At 46.6% G+C, this 22,825-nt stretch overlaps 1 protein-coding gene across 3 annotated transcripts in view; it reads right to left on the reverse strand.

Moving 5' to 3' along the window:
- The window catches only part of KCNE2 (potassium voltage-gated channel subfamily E regulatory subunit 2), a 36,208-nt gene that overhangs the window by 10,496 nt on the left and 2,887 nt on the right, over positions 1–22,825 (reverse strand). For 2 of the 3 annotated variants that reach the window (XR_008657858.2, XM_063639309.1), the window contains exon 1: positions 4,866–5,011. Coding sequence is in view for 2 of the 3 variants with exons in the window: in XM_063639309.1 (XP_063495379.1) it covers positions 4,866–4,940 (75 nt within the window). In the remaining variant the exon portion in view is untranslated. Of the gene's footprint in view, positions 1–4,865; positions 5,012–22,825 lie in introns of those variants that run through there. The other variant, XM_055279603.2, reaches the window with a different exon arrangement.

Consider the following 22,825-nt stretch of genomic DNA (forward strand, 5'->3'; position numbering starts at 1 on the left):
TTTTCTTTCTTTCTTTTCTTTTCTTTTTTTTTTTTTTTTCGAGACAGGATCTTGCTGTGTCTTGCAGGCTGGAGGCAGTGGCGTGATCATGGCCCACTGCAGCCTCGACTTCCCTGGGCTCTGGTGATCCTCCCACCTCAGCCTCCTAAATAGTTGGGACTATAAGCATGTGTCATCGTGCTCAGCTAATGTTTTTTATTTTTTATTTTTTGTAGAGGTGAGTTTTTCCGTGTTGCCCAGGCTGGTCTCAAACTCCTGGGCTCAAGTTATCCATCTGCCTCGGCCTTCCAAAGTGCTGGGATTACAGTTGTGAGCCACCGCACCCAGCCCTCTTCCTCTTTCTTGAAGAGCAAGTCACCTAAACATCTCTGTCATGTTGAAAACAGCTGTTGGCCTTTTTAAAAATGAAGTTCCTCAAAATCGGCTGAAAGTGCAAAGTCAAAATGGAGTTGAGTAGAAGCAGTTTTACAAAACAGCTCCCTGAAGTGTGGCATAATGCAAAGATTGAGAATATTCTAGAGCATCATTTCTTTCCCATCATGTTCAATGGGAGGCTAAATGATTCCAGAAACAAAGGTTATGAGGTCAAATTAAATTTGGATTCTTTGACTTGAGTTGGAGGTTTCTTTGTGGCAGGCTTTCTCAGTCTTTAAAATGATCTGAGCAGGGCAAATCCTCAGAAGGAGATTTTGAGGATTCTCCTTATTCTGCCTATTCTTTGCAGCATTTCCCAAACATATCTGATGGTAGAAACTTCTTTTTTTCACAAAACATCCTCTAGGACCAGTGATGCACAGCCCCAGTGGTAGCTAGAACCCAAATCTGAGCCAGTGGTTCTTAAGCATTTGAAGTCATGAGTTCTGAGAACCTGACATGGGTTAGTCAGTGCTCTCCAGAAAAAGACACATAAACACATATCCACAAAATTTTACATTCAATTTTACTTTATTGCATTATAAATATATTTATTTCCCATAAGGAGAATACACAAAAAATCTTGTCTTTTTCAAACAAAATGTGATGTTCCCTTAAAAATGAATTAAAATGAAATTAAATTGTATGAATAAAATAAAAAGTAACTTATCTTCCCAGAAATCAATTTTAAGGGACAGCTCTGCTGTTTTGCTCGCATGAGTTCTCCCAGCATGGAGCAGTCTTTGACCTCACATGGCACACACTGTCATGTTAACAACGTGTGGGTGATCACGAGAAACAGAAATAAAATGTATAAATTGAAATGCAGCGAAATTCATTTCTTGTTTTAATAAAAGCAAATGTAGAATGTTTTACCCATTCAATGAAAAACTAGCTGGGAAAAACACTTTAAGAAAAAACTTTTAAACAGAAATCACCGGCCGGACATGGTGGCTCACGCCTGTAATCCCAGCACTTTGGGAGGCCGAGGCAGTTTGATCACCTGAAGTCAGGAGTTCGGGACCAGCCTGGCCAAAATGGTGAAACCCAGTCTCTACTAAAAATACAAAAATTAGCCAGGCGTGGTGGCACACGTCTGTAATCCCAGCTACTTGGGAGGTTGAGGCAGGAGAATCGCTTGAACTGGGGAGGCGGAGGTTGCAGTGAGCGGAGATGGTGCCTCTGCACTCCAGCCTGGCCGACAGAGCGAGACTCTGTCTCAAACAAACAAACAAAACCCGGAAATCACCAAATAAGGTGGTAGAAATATATCTGCTGTGGCATAAATGTTTGTGTCCCTCCAAAATTCATATAGTGAAATTCTAACTCCCGATGTGATATTACTAAAAGATAGGGCTTTGGGGAGGTGGTTAGGCCAAGAGGATGGAGACCCCATGAATGCGATTAATGCCCTTTTAAAAGAGGCTGCAGGGAGGTTGCCTTCCCCTTTCCACCATGTGAGGTCGCAGCTAGAAGGCACCATCTATGAACCGAAGAGGGAGACCTCACCAGACACCGCATCTGCCAGTGCCTTGGTCTTGGACCTCCCAGCCTCCAAACTATGAGCAATAACTTTTTGTCATTTATAAGTCATCTAGTTTATAATTTTTACTGTAACTGCCCCAATGACTAAGATAATATCTGAATATATCTATAATCACAATATCCTTAAATAAAATAAGTACCTATTAAAAGAAGCATTATTAAATTGAATAACAAAATAAAATCCAGCTATATGCTTCTTAAAAGATAAACATCTAGGCCTGGGGTGGTGGCTCACACCTGTAATCCCAGCACTTCGGGAGGGCGAGACGGGCGGATCATTTGAACCCAAGAGTTCAAGACCAGCCTGGCCAACATGGCGAAATCTCATCTCTACTAAAAATATAAAAATCAGCCAGGCGTGGTGGCATATGCCTGTAATCCCAGCTACCTGGGAGGCTGAGGCATAAGAATCACTTGAACCTGGGAGGCAGAGGTTGCAGTGATCCAAGATCACGCTGCTACACCTCCGCCTTCTGGGTTCAAGTGATCCTCCTGCCTCAGCCTCCCTAGTAGCTGGAACTACAGGTGCCTGCCACCATGCCAGTCTAATTTTTGTATATTTTTAGTAGAGATGGGGTTTCACTATGTTGGCCAGGCTGGTCTCAAATTCCTGAGCTCAAATGATCTGCCCACCTCAACCTCCCAAAGTGCTGGGATTACAGGCATGAGCCACTGCGCCCAGCCCAGCGTCAGCTTTTGTGATCACATCTTCTCCCACTCCCTGAGCCCCCTGCCTGCTTCTTGTAAGGAGCCTTGTGATTGCATTTGTCCCATCTGGATAATCCAAGATTATCTTCCCATCTCAAGATCCTTAACTTAATAATCACACCTGCAAAGTCCATTTTACCAGGTAAGGTAACATATTCACAGCTTCCAGAGATTAGGACAGGGACCTCTTCATGGTGCAATTATACGGACTGCCTCAGCATCTTCGTATACACTGCTCTCTCTGCCTGTAATGCTTTTCCCCCGATCTTGGCACAGCTTCTTCCTTCTTCACGTCAAATGATACCTCCTCAGACAGGCTTTTTCCTGCCCATGCAATCTGCAGTACTGACTCCCACACTGTCATCCGCTACCCTGTTTTATTTTCCTGATAGCACTTTTTATTATCTGAATTGTGTGGGGATGCCACATACTGTTGCCCAGGCAGGGCAGGGCTTAACCCAGGGGGCAGCTGTCACTTAGTCTACAGTGTGAATGGCGCCTGTGCATAGTCTCACAGCTGTGCGTGGCTTCTTTGAATTATGAAGTTATCCTGTTTTATTGATTGTTTTTTTCTTTCCTGTCTGTAACAGAACTTGAGCTCCATGACAACAGGGACCTCACCTGTATTGCTCATTCTGTGTCTGGCTGGAAAAAAGCTCTCACTGTATCCCAAAAGAATGGTGATAATTCTAGATTCTGGATGTGATGAAATCAACAACCCCATCTATTTACGAGGTACCAAGATTATTATTGCAATGAAAAAGATTCTGGAAAAGAAACTTTTCACCTTTTCAAAACCATTAACGATACGTGACGTTTCTAATGAAGCTCACAGAGTAGGAAGCTTTCTTGATGCTATTAATGTGAGCACAATAGTTTTGTGAAAAGCTGGAAATGGCGGCATTGAGAATCTCTGGTAATTTCATTTAGCTATGCACTGAGCTTTTACTTTCTCTATGCCTGGTTCAGAATATTAGAAGAGATGGCAATGATTCTGGAGTGGATTACACCATTTGACTGAGGAACTACTGGAATTTTCTTCTTCTCTAAGCTACACACAAGCATGACCACTTCCAATGAACAGGCCTCACAAAGCACTCTCCAAACATGTGAGGTTTCTTTAGTTTATCGATGAAACAAGCAACTTCATAGGATGCTTCTGAAATGCTGCTGCTGTGATAGAGCAAACCAAGTTTTGATAAAGTTTATTCTCTTCTGATGGAGCCTTCACCCAAGGTGCTTTCCCAGCCTCGCTGGCTTCATGCTTCTGGGATTGAGAAGCTCGTCACCAAGCATCAACAGGCCTATTTTGCAACGGAAAGCCAGAGAACGCCTCAGCTTCCTTGTGTTCTGTTTGCCCTGGCATTACTCAACTTCAGCAAGACCCAAAGTTAACAAAGACCCCTGTCATGGGCCTAATGGTAGGGTATGTTCTTTGATTTCTGTTAGTGGAAAATGAATGTAACACACAGATGATGTGGGCTGTGAGGCCCCCTGTACCCTTCAGCACCCTTTCTTCCTGGAGCGTGAATCTGGAGGGAAATGGTGCCGTATTAGGTTTGTTTTACAAAGATGATTTTCAAAGAGGAAGAGGATCAAAACAAACAGAAAAGAACCGCCAGCATGCAGGCCACAGGTGTGTGGGTGTTAAAACTGGATGGGGAGGAGGGGGAAAGGCCTGGAACTCAAGGAGGCAGAACCGTGGGGGCTTCATTTTCCCCAGGAACTATAAAAGGCCAATGGGCTTTTGTAGGAAAAAAGCAGATCAGCACAGATGGGAGGAGAGAAAGGGCTCTCACAGCAAACTTGGCCGGCTTTCCAGTTTTTCCATAGATCAGGCCCCTTTCTGGCCTTTGCTTAGAACCATCAAGCTTCCTCTTAAGGCATCCAGCACAGCTCTTTCCATATATGTGGTGGGTTTTTGTTTTGTTTTAATAAAGAAACATGTTTATAAGCATTGTAAACATTGTATACTGGAAATCTGCCAAGAGAGTAGGTTTTAGGTGCTCTTACCACACATACCCGCCCCCCACACACACAAGAACATGGACATGTTAATGGTTGATGTAATATGTTAACGGTATGTTAATTTGCTTGTCTGTGGTAATCACTCCATATATGTATGTCAAAACTTCTTGTTGCATATCTTAAGTACAGACAATAAAAAAAAATCTTGGCTGGGCCATGGTGGCTCTTACCTGTATTCTCAGCATTTTGGGAGGCCAAGGAGGGAGGATCACAGGCCAAGAGTTCAAGACCAGACTGGGTAACATAGTCAGACCCCATCTCTACAAAAAAAAATTTTTAAAAGAAAATCTTTGAAAAGTTAAAAGAGAAATATTGAAGAACAGTGAAAACAGGTGTTATAGAAATCATTTTAGTTCTATATAAAAACTTTATTTGTTTGTAAATAAAAATATTTGATGTTTACAGTCCATCGTTATTAAATGTTGTATCTTTTTCTGACAGATGTGTATGTATTAGTTCATTTTCACACTGCTATAAAGACATACCTGAGACTGGGTAGTTTATAAAGAAAACAGGCTAAACCTCTTAAACTTTGGCTCGTGGTTCTGCAGACTATACAGGAAGCATGATGCTGGCATCTGCTCAGCTTCTGGGGAGGCCTCAGGAAACTTACAATCATGGCAGAGGGCAAAGGGGGAGCCAGCACTTCTCATGACCAGAGTAAAAGGAAGAGGGCGGGGGGCGATGCCACACTTTTAAAGAACCAGATCTCACGAGAGCTCACTCACTAACACAAGAACAGCTCCAAGGGCATGAGGGTGCTAAACCATTCATGAGAAATCCACCCCCATGATCCAGTCACCTCCCACCAGGCCCCACCTCCAACACTGGGGAATTACAATTCGACATGAGATTTGTTGGGGACACAGATCCGAACCATAAAGACATATTTTTTGACAACATCTCCTTATTCTCACAGCCTTTTGTTTGGGCAGATTTTGAAGTGGGTTTTCCCTGGAACTGTTGTTTCTGATTCAAAGACAGAAGCCCAGGATGGAGAGTGTTCAGGGCAGGAAAAGGGCCCCCAGCTTCTCCCTGGGAACAGCCCCCCCCACCACGGAGTCCCACCTCCAATTTCCCGATGCTCTCAGGTTTGGACTCAATGGGGACGGCCAAGCACCTGCTCCCTTAAGAAATCTTTTCAAAGGATTCCATGTCCTTGAAAATTTAGAACAAACCCATGGTTCCTTGCCTTGTCTTAAAGGAAACTCATCTTCAGGCCTCTCTGGGATTCCAAAGTGGGGTGGCTTTCAGAATTTGCTTCCAATGAGTAATCTCACGGAGATAGCAGAGCTTGACTGAGTATTCAGAAAGGGCATAGCCCAGGAGAGCCTGCTGTCCACATCTGGAGAACCCCTGCCAACCACAGTCTCATTTATTGTCTTTCAAACCTCACTAGGCAGGGTGTTTACCATAGGGTCCCTTTTGCTAGGGCCAGAGAAAGAAGTCTAAATCTCAGGCTGTGGTGTTCAAAATGGCCACACTGTGTCCCCACTGTGCTGCCGAGTGTGCCTGGTTCACAAGCAGCGGTCAAAGTCCAGACGTGTCACCTCTGCAGTGACAATGAACACCAGCCACATGTGTTCTGGGCAGGTGGCACTCCCTCCACTGCCTGCAGCAGCTGCCAACAGCCCAGAGAAAGGCTTTGGAATTTGCTTTTCTTTTTTCCATTTTTTTTTTTCAAATTTTAGAGAATGCAGGATACAACCATTTTGTACATTTCTCTCTTTTTAAGCTATTTTTTCAAAGAATTATAGATTCACAGGAAATTGCAAACATTTTGTGTGTACCCTTCACCCAGCTTCTTCCAATAGTAACATGGGACATAGCTATAGTATAATATCAAAAGTGGGAAATTGATGCTGATACAATCCTTGTGGCTACATAGACCACAGACCGTATTCACATTTCACCATCTTTACATGCACTCATTTGTGTGTGTGTGTGTGTAATTTGATGCAATTTTTTTTTTTGAGATGGAGTCTGTCTCTGTTGCCCAGGCTGGAGTGCAGTGGCATGATATGAGATCAGGCAACCTCCGCCTCACAGGTTCAAGCAATTCTCTTGTCTCAGCCTCCCAAGTAGCTGAGGTTACAGGTGCCCGCCACCACTCCCAGCTAATTTTTATATTTTTAGTAGAGATGGAATTCTACCATGTTGGTCAGGCTGGTCTTGAACTCCTGACCTCAGGTGCTCCACCTGCCTCAGCCTCCCAAAGTGCTGGGATTATAGATGTGAGCCACCGTGCCCAGCGATGCAATTTTTTGTGTGTAGGCGGGACAAAGTCTTGCTCTGTCACCCATGCTGGAGTGCAGTGGCATGATCACAGCTCACTGTAACCTCCAACTCCTGGGCTCAAGCAACACTCCTGCCTCAGTCTCCCAAGTAGGTGGGACTACACACATACGCCATGACACCCAGCTAATCTTTTGTGATTGTTATTTTTTGTAGAGATGGGATCTTGCTAGGTTGCCCAGGCTGGTCCTCAACTCCTGGTCTCAAGCGATCCTCTCGCCTCGGCCTCCCAAAGTGCTGGGATTATAGGTATGAGCCACCACCCCCAGCCTTGATATAATTTAATCTGATGTATAGATTTGGGAAACTACCACCACAACCAAGGAACAAAATTGCTGTATCACTCTTAAGAAACTCCCTAGTGCCACCCCTTAATAGTTGAACCCTTTCTGCAATCCCTAGGCCATGGTAACCACTAATCAGGTATCCCTTCTATAAATCTGTTATTTTGAGAACGTTAAAGAAATAAGAACAGACAGTAGGCAATCTTTTGAGATCAGCTTTTCCTCACTCTATATAATGCTCTTGACATCCATCCGAGTTGTGTATATCAGGAGCTACTTTTGTTTTATTGCTGAGTAGTACCCCATCATATGAATATTTAACCATTAAATATCTGTTACTCTGAGTTATTTCCAGTTTTTCTATCACAAATAGAGATGCTATGAAAATTCATGTACAGGTTTTAGTGTGAACATATATTTTCATTTCTTTGAGCAATCTCTGGGTTACATAGCAGGTACATGATTAATTTTATAAGAAACTGCCAGATGAGTTTTCAGAGTTGCTAGACCATTTTACATCCCTACCAGCAATGAATGAAGATCCAGCTGCTCCAAATCCTCACCAACGAGGCTGTGCTTTTTGTATTCCTTGGTCATGAACTCTTAGGATTCAAGAATGTTAGAATTAGCCAAGGGTGGTGGTTCACTTCTGTAATCCCAGGATTTCAAGAGGCAGAAGTGGGAGGATCACTTGAGCCCAGGTTTGAGACCAGCCTGGGCAACGTAGTGAGACTCCTGACTCTACAAATAAAAATAAAAATTAGCCAGGTGTGGTGGTGCATGCCTGTGGTCCCAGCAACTCAAGAGGCTGATGGAGGCAGAATCACTTGAGCCCAGGATGTCAAGGCTGCAGTGAGCTGGGCTTGCACCACTGCACTCAAGCCTGGGCAACAGAGCAAGACCCTGTCTCAAAAAAACACAAAACAGCTATATGGGGCCTTAAAGATGATCTAGTCCAGCCTATCGATTCTACAGAAAAAGGAACCAAAATTCTATAAGCATCAATTCCTTCTTTAAACGTTCTTAGTATTTAGGCTGGGTGTGGTGGCTGACATCTGTAATCCCAGCTGAAGTGGACAGATTGCCTGAGCTCGAGAGTTCAAGACCAGCCTGGCCTATATGGTGAAACCCTGTCTCTACTAAAAATACAAAAATTAGCCAGGTATGGTGGTGCACACCTGCAGTCCCAGCTACTGGGGAGGCTGAGGCAGGAGAATCACTTGAACCCAAAAGGCAGAGGTTGCAATGAGCCGAGATCATGCCATTGCACTCCAACCTGGGCAATAAAGCGAGACTCTGTCTCAAAAACAAAACAAAACAAAACAAAACAGATCAAATTATTAGTATTTTTCACTACCTTCCCTGTTTGCCCAGTCTCAGAAAGAACTGTCTCCTCTTCATAACATCTGTGGAAACTTGTCAAAGGTTGGGCAGGAACTTAGGTCCTTGTTCGAGCCTCTGGGAAAGGTCTTGCCCAGGAAACTTGACCTTGTGCTCTGCTTCCGTTAGAGAGCTCAGGCTCCAGCAGCACTTTCAGACTCTCATGTGTCTCCACTCTTCAAGCAACCCTGCATTATCTACTCTCAGGAAATTACTGACGGCAGCAAAGTTCAGGTGCAGTCTGAACCTACAGCCCACAACCAGCACTTTCAGGTTCACCCTGCCCATCAGTAACGTCAGCAGCCATTGCTACCGGCTCAGCTACTCCCATTTATTGAGCAACTCATGAGTGCCAGGCAATGTGCAAGAAACTTTATTGATTTATTTATTTAAAGTAATAGCTTCTTAAAAAAAAAAAACTTATATTTTAGGTTAGGGGGTACATGTGCAGGGGTTGTTATATAGATAAACTTGTGTCATGGGGGTTTGTTATAAAGATGATTTTGTCACCCAGGTACTAAGCCTAGTATCCAATCATTGTCTTTCCTGCTCCTCTCCCTCCTCTCACCCTCCACCCTCAAGCAGGCTCCCGCATCTGTTATTCCCCTCTTTGTGTCCATTAGTTCTCATCATTTAGCTCCCACTTATAAGTGAGAGCACGTGATATTGGGTTTTCGGTCCCTGTGTTAGTTTGCTAAGGTCAATGGCCTCCAGCTCCATCCATATTCCTGCAAAGGACATGATCTTGTTCTTTTCTATGGCTGCATAGTATTTCATGGCGTAAGAAACTTTATATACCATGGCTGTGGTTCTATGCCAACCCTGCAAGGTAGTTACAAAGAACCTCATCTGACAGCTGAGAAAAAAAGGCTACAAAAACTCATACTCTGAATGAAAAGTTTTGGACAAGAGAACCCAGGTTCTTTTGCACAACTCATCACAATTCAAAATGCATAAAATACTGCTTTTGGTGATAGAAATGGCCCTCTGCTGCCTTTTTTTTTTGGACAGGGTCTCACTCTGTCACCCAGGCTGGAGTGCAGTGATGCAGTCACGGCTCACTGCAGCCTTGACCTCCTGGGCTCCACAGATCCTGCCACCTCAGCCTGGCACGCGCCACCATGCCTAATTTTTGTATTTTTTGTAGAGATGGGGTGTCGCCATGTTGTCCAGGCTGGTCTCCAACTCCTGGGCTCAAGCGATCTTCCTGCCTCGGCCTCCCAAAGTGCTAGGATTACAGGCGTGAGCCACCGCGCCTGGCCTTCTGCCACTTGCTAAACTTAAAATGCGGGATGTGTTTCTCTCTTCCTGGGTTCTGTACCTGAAATTTGGGTAGCTACCGCCAGGTGGCGCCAAAGCTGAGCTTTATTAATCCAAGGGACCGGCTACACTTTCCCAGAGCCCTCAACTGATCTGCCATCACGGTGCATGCTTCCAGACTAACTATGACATTTCTAGCACAGTAAGCTCTTTATTAAAATAGCAGACATCCTTGCTTCCTTGAAAATCATTAACTATTAACATCTGCACGTCTTTCTAAAAAGGATACACTTTAGAGCAACCAGTAAAGAAATACGACATCTAGGTATAACATAAAACCGTTCTTACTAAACATTATTTTAAACTGCTGCTTATTCTAACTTCACCTTTTCTGAATACAGATGCTCTTGGGAAATGGATGTGTTCAGACCCTTACAGCATTTGGAGTGATTAAAAGCCATGCATTTCTTTGCAGTTCTCTGTGCAGAAGTTAAAATGTATCAGTAGCTTTAATGCCAGGTTTGTTCGAGAATGATTTAAGAATGTAAGCCCTTTTGTTTTGATTGTCAATGCCCATTTTCTCATAACTCATTAATTTCCCTCTATTTCTTTCTACATGGGTAGATTATTTTCTTTTTCTTCATTCTCCCATAAAAGGAGAAAAATAACTGCTCATATATGCTTCATGTCCCAGTGACCTCTCGTGGTTGTTTTTCCTAGTTTGGATAGTTCCTATACAGGAGCTTTTCTTCCTCGTTCTCTTTTCTTTGAATTTTAAGTAGGGTGACCAATTTGCACTAGTTTGCCTGAGAACTTTTCCATCCTGTGTCCTGAGTATCCCCTTAGTCCCAGGCAAAGCAGGATGGCTTGTGACCCTAGCTTTCAGTTAGAGCAAAAGTTAGCCTACACTGAATTTAAGATTCAGATTCAACTTCAACCACTGTAACAGGCTTCATTGTCAGTCACAGACCTATTTTTCATTCATTTCTTCAGCAAATCCACTCTGCCATCCCAAATCCATCTCAGTGACTCTTAACATGTCCACCTTTCATTGCAGGCTGTTTGTTTGTTTGTCTGTTTTTTAAGATGGAGTCTTGCTCTGTCTCCCAGGCTAGAGTGCAGTGGCGCAATGTCGGCTCACTGCAACCTCCACCTCCTGGATTCAAGTGATTCTCTGTCTCAGCCTCCTGAGTATCTGGGATTACATGTGTGCACCACGATGCCCGGCTAATTTTTGTATTTTTAATAAAGATGGGGTTTCACCATGTTAGCCAGGCTAGTGGTGAACTCCTGGCCTCAAGTGATCTGCCAGCCTTGGCCTCTCAAAGTGCTGGGATTACAGGTGTGAGCCACCATGCTCGGACTTGCTGCAGTTTTTTGACACCAGTGATTTGTGTTAAACATCTTCTCAGGCCCACAGTGCTGAACACAGCATCTAATCTCACTAGGTGCTTCATTAATGGTTTTTAAATGAAAGGAAAAAGTGAGCACCCCTCTTTTCCTTGGGGCTGCTGCTGCCCTCACTCTAGAGCCTTAAAAGCCCCTGCTGCAAGCTCAAGACAGCCCCCGGGGGAAGTGGAAGAGGAGGCCAGCGGAATGTCATGATGTTATACGGGGTCTCGGCTCAGATAGGGACAGCAGTGTCCAAGAGTTTTAAAATCCACCTCAAACTTCAAAATTCCTTTTTACCCTTCCGGGAATAAAATCTCCCCAAATTGGTTTTCCATGAGGTTTATATTTATATTTATAGAAGCTAGCATTTAGGAGGGATTCATAATTCAGAAGGGTCTTAATTTTGCATCAGACCCCAAAATTGAAGCTGAGGAGGTAGCGGTGACTAGGGTGGGGGGGAGAGGAATTTGCCTGAGAGATTGTCCTCTATTCCCAAATAAGTTCTGTCTCTCTTTCCCAGCCAGACTCTCTATAAAAGGGAAAACTGGACAACAGGCAGTGGGAAAGAGAGCACAGCCTGGCAACTTTCTGTGAAACACGTACACCATGCTGTTTACAAATTCCTGTAGCCAGCCCCGGAATCCAAATGTAGACAACTCTGTTTATGTAACGAAAATAGACACTCCTGCCATGTGATTAAGGTGGCTACTGGGAGTTGGGCCCCTGCAAGGAGACATTTGCTGCAGCTGGGGCCGGAGGGGAGCACGGGACACGAGATCCCCTGGGACCTGGGGCAGGTATGAAGCTTTTTAAAGATGAGTTTTCTGGTCCAGAAATCTCCCAGGATAGGCATGTCTAAGATGCAGCGGGGAGCTGACAGAAGTCCAGGCTGGCCCTTTCTTTGCTGCCCATCCCAGAGGATGGAATTCTTCATCAAAGGGGAACTAGTCCAGCAAGCCTCAGCATCACCCCTCCCAGCAGGGGACAATAAGGGGTCCGAGCCAGCCAGCTCCTTTCTCAGCATGGGGTTTGGAATGAGGCCCCTTCCTGCCCCACCACAAGACTTCCAGCATATGGTTCCCATCAGCCACCCACTGTCTGGGTCAGTAAGGAGGCTCGAATGTTCCAGGGTCAGGAGATGCAGAGCCCAATAAAACATTCCCTCCGAACCCTGATCCTGAACCCACCATTCCCTTCACACCTCTGCACCCCCGGTCTTGTGACTCAGAAGGCCTTCATCCAAGAACCTCATCTTCAAGATGCAGCTCAAATGGCATTTCCTGTCCAAATGTTCTCCAACCTCTTCCCATCCGGGAGAAGCCATTATTCCCTCCCCTGGGCATTGTGGTCACCCATCTCTAGGTCAGTCCACTCAGTCCACTCCACTCATAGTCACCTCCAACCCTGGAGTCAGGGCTTAGGTCTCATGATCTTTCCACCAGCCTTGGTCCTGGTATAGTATTCACCACAGGCAACCCCACTGTTGCGTGGCTTATCTTTCTGAGTCATTGGAAGATGATGTCCAGGGGCCAAGTATTTGGTCCAGAAGACAAGAGCAGGAGCTGTGGTGCAGTGCTCAAAACTGGGGATGCTCAAGTCATCCCATCGGTTCCCTGCATCCTGAAGAAGGAGGCCAACATTCTTATCCTGGCTTCTGAGGCCAGGCATGGCCACCTGGCACCCGCCCTAGCTCATGCTATGCTGGGCTTCTCCTAGCTGTCTGCACTCCAGGCCTCTTGGATTTCTCAGTTATTAGAAGGATCCCTGTGCCTTGGGGACTTCTACCCCGTTTCCTCTCCTGAGCCTGCTTTCCTGCCCCTTCATTTCTACTCCCTGCTGCATCTACTCACTGTTCAGGTCTCCACTTAAACCCCCCTCCTTAGGGACAACTTCCTGGGTAGCATCTCCCCCTCGGTTAGATGAAGCCCCTCCTTATACGTTTGCACCACATGCCAGGGGCTGCTCTATGTGACTTGTGTGCAGGGGACAGGGACAGGGTCTAATCCGGAGAGTCCAGCCTTGGCTCCCTGTGCCCCACAATCAGCCCTCAACCATTTGCTACTTTCGTGCTTGACTCCTAGAGGGCAAGAACTCCATCTTTTCCTCCAGTCTTCCCAGGGCCTAGGAGTGAATGAACTAATAAATAAACCAATGACTCGACCGAAGGGGCCCTAGAAGAACCCAGCAGGGAGAGCCTTGAGCAACCAGCATTGATGTCACCTTGAGGCAAGACCAAGCTGGAACTCAAAGGTGGCCCACTACAAAAGGGGCTTCCAGGGAACAAAGGGTGACTGTTCTCTCCCCAAACCAGCGGGATCTTGCAAGGCAATTGGGTCAGAGGAGAAAAGGCCACAGAAAAACCCCACAGTTTTAAGCTGAGTGCTGTTTTCTCTTATTCCTTGGAAAAAATAAAAGTGTTTGTCACTGAGTTCCTCAGGGGCATGCAGGGGGCTGCACATGTAGCAGAAGGAAGGAAAGTTCCTGACAGAATCTTCGATCTTAGGCAGACTCAAGGAGAAAGAGGCCCCACTGAAGTCACACTTGGATGCCAAGCTCACGGTGCAAGGGAGGGCACTGTGGCTGCCAGGCCTAGCCCGGCACACACAGAGGGCATTCACAGCGCCGTGGCCACAGCCGGCTCCCACCCGCCCGCCCTGCGCACCCCCGGTAGCAAACAGAACACTCTGTCTCGGTTCCTGAGTCAAGCCTGCACAGAATTAACTGCAATAATTGGCAGGTGGGCCTCTGGCTTCTGGGTTTTAATTCACCAGGGGCCCATGAAAAAAAAAACTGGATGTTTTGCAGGAGCGGTGTTTAGCTTGGGATCCGAGAAGTTTCAGCTTTCCATGTCAAGAAATGAGCTGTGTGGCTGCAGCTGCCCTCAGCCAGCAAGAGCTCCAGAACAGCCTTGGAGAAAGAGGACCCTCCCGCCAATCGTTGATTCCTTCCCGGGGAAAGAGGAGGAAATAGCCCTTTTCTTTGACCTGCTGCTACTCTTGGGAGCACAAGATAACGGAGAAGAAAGGAAGGAGTCTTTCTGGAAGGATTTATTTTTCTGGATGGAAGGGGGTGATCATCACCTCCAGAGACTGTCCAGGCATGAATTCCCTTGTAATCATTCCCATGAACACGTGTGATAACAGGGATGCTTATCCCAACCCTTAGCTGAGCCACCGTTTTAACAGGAGCTGCTGCCCACGCTGCAGGAGTTAGCCACGGCCACTGCTGCTCCTGCTATCTGCCCACTGCAGGCATTGGTTATCAACAATGGTTATCTTTTCCACTAAGCCTTAGACTTAGAATCCTTCTCAACCCTGTGGTCCAAGAAGGCATAACAAATAGAAGCTGGCATGAGAGCTGAACAGGACTGGCCACTTCAATTTAGTAACTCACAAGAGGCCCAAGTTATAATATCATCAGAAAGCTTCTGGCTGGGCACAGGGACTCATGCCTGTAATCCCAGAACTTTGGAAGGCCAAGGTGGGAGGATCACTTGAGGCCAGGAGTTTGAGGCTTCAGTAAGCCATGTGCATCACTGTGCTCCAGCCTGGGTGAGAAAGTAAGACCCCATCTCTTAAAAAAAAAAAAAAAGTTCCTCAAAGATAAGAGCGAAGTGATGCTGCCCTACTTCAGGACTGTGGCTTTGATGCCAATTACTGCCCAATGCCGAATCTTCAGGATAGAGTTCAAATGGCGTTTCTACCCCCTACCCATCCAGAAGCAGCCATTGCTCCCTCCTCTGGTCATTGTGATCACCCATCTGGGTCAGTCCACTCCACTCACAGTCACCTCTGACCCCAGAGTCAGGGCTTGGGTTTCTAATGATGACAACTGGACAGGATTTCACTGGAGACCCAGGCACGGTGGCCCACGGCTGGGACAGCCACTGCCAGGGACTCATCCTTTCTGCTCACCCCAACCCACCCTTGAAACTTGTCCTTCAGTTGGAGTTTTTGCCCCCAGTTGGCTACAGCAGGGAAAGAGCCAGCCACCACCCCAAAGTCAGTTCTGAGAGGCAGCTGCCCCCTCCACAGTGGCTTCCTGCCAATGCCTCCTCATCTCTCTGGCTCAGCAGGCTGAGTCTGGGCTCTTTATTGTTGGAAGCTAATGGGAAGTGATGGCATGAGAGGACTGCAGCCTCCAGGGCTGGGAAATGGTGAAGAAGTGGCTTCCCTGGGGTCAGGCCCACATTCTCCAGAGAGGAGAAGGCCCTACATTCAGGCACCAGGTAATACCAGCTATTCCCTCATGGACGATCATCCTTGCAACGTTGGGCGTCCTTCCAACGGGCTTTAGGAGGACGTCTCCTTCTAGATTCCCTTACCCACCCTGTGTTTCCACATGTTAGAGACAAAAGCCAGAAGCAATTATAATAGTGCCGCCCTCTTTTCAGCCCAAGGCCAGGACGGAGCACCCTGTGCCATCCAAGTTGGGTGCTGTGCCCTGAACTCTAACCTATGGGCCTAAGAAGGAAGGAAGCCTTGGCAGCTCCCTCCTTCCCTCCCACCTCGCTGTGTGCTGGGACAGCTAAGTGCTTGTGTTCCTGAGTCAGACTCTCTGGGATTTGGGCTGTCCCTTGAGCTAAGTCTGTTTCCTCACCTGCAAAATGGGAATAATGATATTATCTCCTGGGATCGCTGTAAGAACCAAAACAAATAGTCCACACAAAATGCCCAGCACATGCTGAACACTTACTGAATGCAGGCTATTCTTAATATGAGGTCAATATTTCAGCGATAGCATCCTCTGTATGGATTTTTTAAAATTGTGGTAAAGTACACACAACTTCACATTTACTTTTTTTTTTTTTTTTTTAAGATAAGGAGTCTCCCTCTGTCGTCCAGGCTGGAGTGCAGTGGCACAATCATAGCTCACTGCAGCCTTTTACTCCTGGGCTCAAGCCATCCTCCCAGCTCAGCCTTCTTAGTAGTTGGAACTACAGGTGTGCATCCACACACACCAAATTTACTATCTTGAAGTGTGCAATTCAGTAGCTTTGAGTATCTTCGCAATGCTATGCAACCATCTGCTATCTAGTCTCAGAAGTTTTTCACCACCCTCTAAGTCACTCCCTATTTCTCCCCTGTACCTTTCTCCTGGCTACCACTAACCAGCTTTCTGTGTCTGTGGATTTGCCTGTTCGGGACATTTCACGTAAATAGAATCATATCGTATGTGGGCTTTTGCATCTGGTTTCTTTCACTTAGCATAGTGTTTTCAAGATTCCTCCATCTGTAACATACATTGATACTTTGCTCCCTTTTATGGTTAAATAATATGTTATTGTATGGATAGGATATACCACGCTTTGTTTATCTATACATCTGTTGATGGACATTTGGGTTCCTTTCAACTTTTGGCTATTGTGAATGGAGATACTATAAACATTTGTGCACCTGTTTTTATTTGAACACCTGTTTTGATTGTAGGGGTATACAACCTGGAATTGTTGGCTCACATGGGAATTCTGTGTTTAAATTACTGGGACACCACCAAACTCTTTTCCATAGTGACCATTTTACTTTCCCACCAGCAATGTTACAAGGGTTCTAATTTTTCCATATCCTCACCAACACTTATTTTTTCTTCTCTCTTTTTTTTTTGAGACAGAGTCTCACTCTGTCACCCAGTCTGGAGTGCAGTGGCATGATCTCAGCTCACTGCAACTTCCGCCTCCTGGGTTTAAGCGATTCTTCTGCCTCAGCCTCCCGAGTAGCTTGGATTACAGGCACCCGCCACCACGCCCAGCTAATTTTTGTATTTTTAGTAGAGATGGGGTTTCACCATGTTGGCCAAGCTGGTCTTGAACTCCTGGCTGCAAGTGATCCACCCACCTCGGCATCCCAAAGTGCTGGGATTACAGGCATGAGCCACCGCACCCGGCCATTTTCTCTTTTCTAAAAAAAAAAAAAAAATTGTGGCCGTCATCGTGGGTGTGAAGTGTTATCATACTGTTGTGGTTTGGATGTGTATTTCCCTAATGGCTAATGACATGGTGCATCTTTTTCATGCACTTGTTGGCCATTCGTTTATCTTCCTTGGAGAAATGTCTATTCAAGTCTTATGCTCATTTTCTAGTGAGCATTTTCCCTTTTTGCTGTTTTTCCGATGCATTTTAGGTCATTTGCTAGCCAATGGGGGCTGGAAAAAGTAAAAAAAAAAAGGCATGAAAGCATGGGGTAGGGGACAGTTGCAAATTCCAACTCACAGTGCAACCTGGATGTGCAGGAAATAAAGCCAAGTCCCTTTATTTTGTCTAAAACTTACTTATTTGTCTTCTTTCTGGGTCTTTACTGCTAGTTAGTAGGAAAAAGAATTTTTAGTCCTATCTGCTTTATAACTTAGATCCTAAATTTAAACAGCTCTCGCAGTTATGTTCAGACTTTCTAGGAAAAACAAAACAAACACAAGTTCTAAGTCACTGAAGTTTTTCTTCCCTGGCCCGAAGGTGGTCACAGCCTCTGAAAGTTGGGTGGTGGTGGGTTCGGAACCTCAAGTCAGAGAGGACGCCTGAACCTCTGTGGTGCAGGGACTTCTGCCTCCTCCTCCTCCTCCTCCTCCTCCTCCTTCTCCTCCTCCTGGGCCACGTCCTGTCTTCTGACTGCATCTTGCCACACTGCAGATGGTGTTCCAGAGGCTGTGGCTGTGTGCTCAGTCTTTACTTGGCTCTGTCAGAGGCCTCCTATTCCCCAGGACTCTGCCTCCCCTTAGAGGGACTCTGGCTGTGACTTCCGCTGGGCTCTCCTTGCCAAGATCCCACCCCAACCCCAGCCAGATCCTCAATTCCCCTGGGTCCTACGTTCACCACAGATAAACCAAAGGCAGCTCAGGAGAGCTAAAGCCTGGGGGTCTTCCTGCAAGCCTGCAAAACTCAGAAAATGGGCTGAAAAGAGGACGATCACTGTGGGGCAGTGAATTTGAGGTTCAGAAGATCAAGTAGAGGAAGGAGTTCACAACATAAAAACACAAAGAGGTGGAACCCAGGAGGGAATGATAAGAGACTTAAAGGACAAAACGAGAGGCATGACATTCAAATAGCAAATGTTCCAGAAGGAAAGAGAGAAAGAGAGAACAGATGGAAGAAAAGTGCTATTTAAAAAATAACAGAGGAAAATTTCCCTGACCTGCCAGAAGACTTTAGATTGCATATTGAAAGGCCCAAGTCCCAGACAGGGTTATTTTTTAAATGACACACACCTAGGCATAACTTGGTGAAATCTCAGAATTCTAAGGAGAAAGAAAATTGTTTACCTGGGTGAGGGAGAGCGAAGGGTCGGAAGGGAAGTACAACTTGTTCTGATTGCATCTTTGTGTTGTTCTGATGAGTACTGTGAAAATGAGTGCTCATTATTTAAAATTTTTTAAGAAGAAATGTCATCAAAATGCCTTTCCATGATTTTCTTCTGCCAATGGCCCTCTTAGCCCAGCATCTACAGAAACTCACCACCCTGGGCCCAGTGCCTCCCTATCCTGGTCCTCTGGCTCTGCTTCCTACACCTGGGCCCGACATCTTCAGGCTGAGCCCCTTCAGGGCAGCCAGCACTTCCTGGGCCTTGACTTGGAGCCTGGAACTGTGCTTGGTGTTGAAATGCAAACATGAACAAGGCTTGATTCCTGCCTTCAAGGAGTGTAGGGTCCTCAACCAGGTCACGTGTCTGGGCTTTGCTCTTTTTGCTCTCTGCTGATTCTCAGAGGCATTGATGGAACCAGAAAAATTCGTGCACTTTTCCCCCATCAGCCTATCTGCCCCCTCCTCAGCTGTGAGGAGGGTGGCCTGACATTTTAAACTGTGGCTTCCATGGTGACTCCTGGATGCCACTTCCTGTGACCCAGCTGAGGTTCTTCTGCGACATGGTGGGGTCACTTGGCCTACCCCGACCCAACCCATGTCCCTTCCCCTCTCTGTGTGCCCACCCTCCACACATCTGTGCCCCACACCCTCGCCAGCCACACTGTAAGCGGGGATTTCTTTATTCCGAGGAACATGTTCTATATTTGAATGCTGACTCACCTCTGGGGCTTGCTTTCCAAAGACAAGGGAAAACAGGCCCCTAAGGCGAGCTACCTTGAAGCAGGGTCACCCAGGTGGGACCAGGGAGTGCTTGAGGTTAAGAACCAAAGACAGAGGAATGAAAAGAGGGAACTCCCTGGATGGGAGGGTTTCCCCCCTTCTACTCTGGTGTCTTTCTGGAAAGGGAAGAGAGAGTTGGAGATAGAGAAAGCTGTAAGAGAAGCCAGCAGGAGACGTGGCAGGCAGGAGGAGGGAGGCAACCCCGTGGAAAGAGCTGCTGTCCCAGACACTGACCTGCACTGCCAGGACCTGCCAGGGAACAGCCCGGGAGGGTTGCAAGTGATGCTCAGTAGACGCTGAAATGCCACCATATGGGACAAGGTAGAGTTTCCCTCACCATATGTGGCTGAGAGCCAATGAATCTATGTGTCTGCAGGTGCTTGGCTGGACATGACGGTATCCTTCCTGGGTGTTCAGTGACTGAGGGACATCGGATACACCTATCGGATACGCCTTTAGCACAGGGTAATAAACACACACTCCCTGCTTGCTTGCCCTCTGCCCCCAGGCCCCCTCACCACTCCAAAGCCCACCTCCGCGATTGCCTCTCTACCTCTCTGGTCAGAAACTGGCCAGGGCCTGTGGCTTGGGACTCTTCCTAACTCCAAAGCTTCTTCCCAATTCCAGAGGCTGAAAAACAAGACCATAGGCTACCTCTCCTTCATGCCCCCCGAGATACACGGCTAAGTTGGAGCAAAGGCCCCAGAGTCCCAAATGGGGAAATGTCAAGGAACTCCAGGGCAGCTCGAGGCCACGTTGCCAGCACTGGCCAAGGTCTCAGCCAGAGGATGTAAAGACGCAGGCTTTCCACGGAGAGTATCTTCAAGGATTTGCACTCCTGCCCAACTAACAAAAGCCCCAAAGTGCCGGCCCAGGGAGAGGAGGGGCAGCTTTCTGTTTAGTCTGGCAGTGACCAAACGAGCCTGCAAGAATCAGGAAGCTGCTTGGTATGGATTTCAAGGCCCCTGAGTCCTCATGTTTATCTTTAGGCTCAGTTCCAGGAGCTCAGCAATGTGTCCATTTCAAAATAATAATTACAATCGCCTGTCTTCTGTATGATGCAGACTTTGGAATCCACGTCAAAGTACAGTAGAACAAAACACCCTAGTGAAAGCAATTTCACCTGATGACTCTAGTGCACAAAGGATGGAATTTATCATCATTATCAGAATGCACGTAAGTCCCAAACACCTCAGTTAGAACAGGATGTGAACACGTTATAGCAGAAGGAGATAATTATGGAAATGCCAGAGCAGAATATTTTACAAAATTGGATGTTTCAGCTGGATCTGGTCATCAGACAATGGAAGGACCAGCATTCAGATATTTGATTACCTCCTGATGCTGAGGACTAGTTGAATATATTTGGTTCCGGAAATGTCCCAATGAAGCAAGAGAAAAATAGGAGAAAAGGCTGTGGCTGAGGCCAAGCCATTCTCACAGCTGCAGAAATGAAAGACAAATCCCAGAGCACCCTCCACTCCACCCCCAGGCCCCACGTGGCTTTGAGAGACTGCATGAAGCAGAATTTAACAACAGCCTGCACCAGGCATGGTGGCCCACGCCTGTAATCTCAGGACTTTGGGAGGCCGAGGTGGGTGGATCACTTGAGGTCAGGAGTTTGAGACCAGCCTGGCCAACATGGTGAAACCCTATTTGTAGTGAAAATACAAAAATTAGCTGGGCATGGTGGTACGTTCCTGTAGTCCTAGCTACTCGGGAGGCTGAGGCAGGAGAATTGCTTGAACCCAGAAGGCGGAGGTTGCAGTGAACCAAGATCGCACCATTGCACTCCAACCTGGGCAACAAAGCGAGACTCTGTCTCAAAAAAACCAAAAACGAACAAACAAACAAAAACACAACAGCCTAGCCAGTGAGCATAAGGCATTTGTAAAACCCCCAGGAAGACCCCTTTTGTTGGCCCATCCTACCCCTAAGGCACACCATCTCTGTCTCACTAACAATGAAAAACATCAAAGCAACCTTTCTGACCATTGGCACTGGGCACCCAAGCCCCAGGTCACCTGGGCACCTAGGCACCTAACTATCTGCTTTCCTGCGTCCTTATGAACAAACACCAACCTCCCAGCCTCACACTGACATTTCTGGCAGAATCAGCCTTATTATTCCACCTGAACCAACAAGAAACAAAGCCAGTCAAGACATTTGCCCATTGGCATTGCAAAGCTTTGAATGCCATCAGTCATGTGGAAAATGTTGAGCCGAGCCTGGCAGAGTCACCCAAGGCCTTCACGCAAACAACAAAAGGCTGCTGGGCACTTTGGAGCCCACGTGGAGGAGGAACCGCTCATCACAAAGCCAGGCACCGGCCTCCCCTGATGGCCTTAATGAGGACCAGGTGACCACGATGAATGCGACCATGCTGTGTTTGTCAAGTCTGAGATTACTTTACTGCAAAGCCTGGAATGAATGAGTCTGCAAACAAGCACATCTATCTGCCCAGAAGCTGGAAAGAATAGGATGTGAAGAAGGCGGGGGCTGGGGTGGGAGGTGTCATCAATTACTTGTGGTTCTCGGAGAGCCAAGGAATATGCTTGGAAGGACAACTTCTGAGCGCCTGGAGAAGTCTTTAGTCAGCACCCCCAGTCTTCTGGATAATATCAGAGTCTTTCAGATCATCCAAGCCAGGCCAGATGGAGGCAGTGTTGTGCAGTGGGCCAACTTGTCTCTACCTTTCTCTGTCCTTCTCCTAATTCTTGCCGGTCTTCCTCCTGGTCTGCCTCACACACACACACCCCTACACACAAACGCACATACACACATGCACCAACAAGAACAGTTTAGGGTCTTCCCTTCTCTCCTGCCAAACCCTGTTCCTAGGGAATGATCTGATCACAGGTCAAATGTTAATATATTTATATTATAATGGGAGTAAATGCCATCAGATAAAGGGTTGGAATTCTCACTGTGAAAACTAAAGAATGAGCTGGGAGCAGGAGGCAAGAATCACGCTGATGTGTCCAACGATGCTTTGGAGGAGGGCGCTGGGACAGTCGCTCAGCTCTGCCCCTAACTTGCTGGGGGTGCCTTGGGCATTGGGCTCCTTGTCTTGGCCTCAGTTTCCTTACTAGCATAAGGAGGGACATGACTTAGGTGACTGCAGTGTTCCTCCATTGGTACCTAAAGAGTGAAATTTATCTAAGAATTCTCAGAATGCATTTTGGTCTCAAACACCTCAGAAAGAATAGGATGTGGACCAGGTACAGTGGCTCATACCTGTAATCCTACCACTTTGGGAGGCTGAGGAGGGAGGATTGCTTGAGGCCAGGAGTTCGAGACCAGCCTGGACAATATAGCAAGACCCCACCTCTACAAAAAATTTAAAAATTAGCTGGGCATTGTGGTGTGTGCCTGTAGTCTCAGCTACTTGGGAGACTGAGGCTGGAGGATCACGTGAACCTAGGAGTTTGAGGCTACAGTGAGCTAT

This window comes from Symphalangus syndactylus, chromosome 5, assembly GCF_028878055.3.
Source record: "Symphalangus syndactylus isolate Jambi chromosome 5, NHGRI_mSymSyn1-v2.1_pri, whole genome shotgun sequence".
In the NCBI taxonomy this organism is placed as follows: domain Eukaryota; kingdom Metazoa; phylum Chordata; class Mammalia; order Primates; family Hylobatidae; genus Symphalangus; species Symphalangus syndactylus.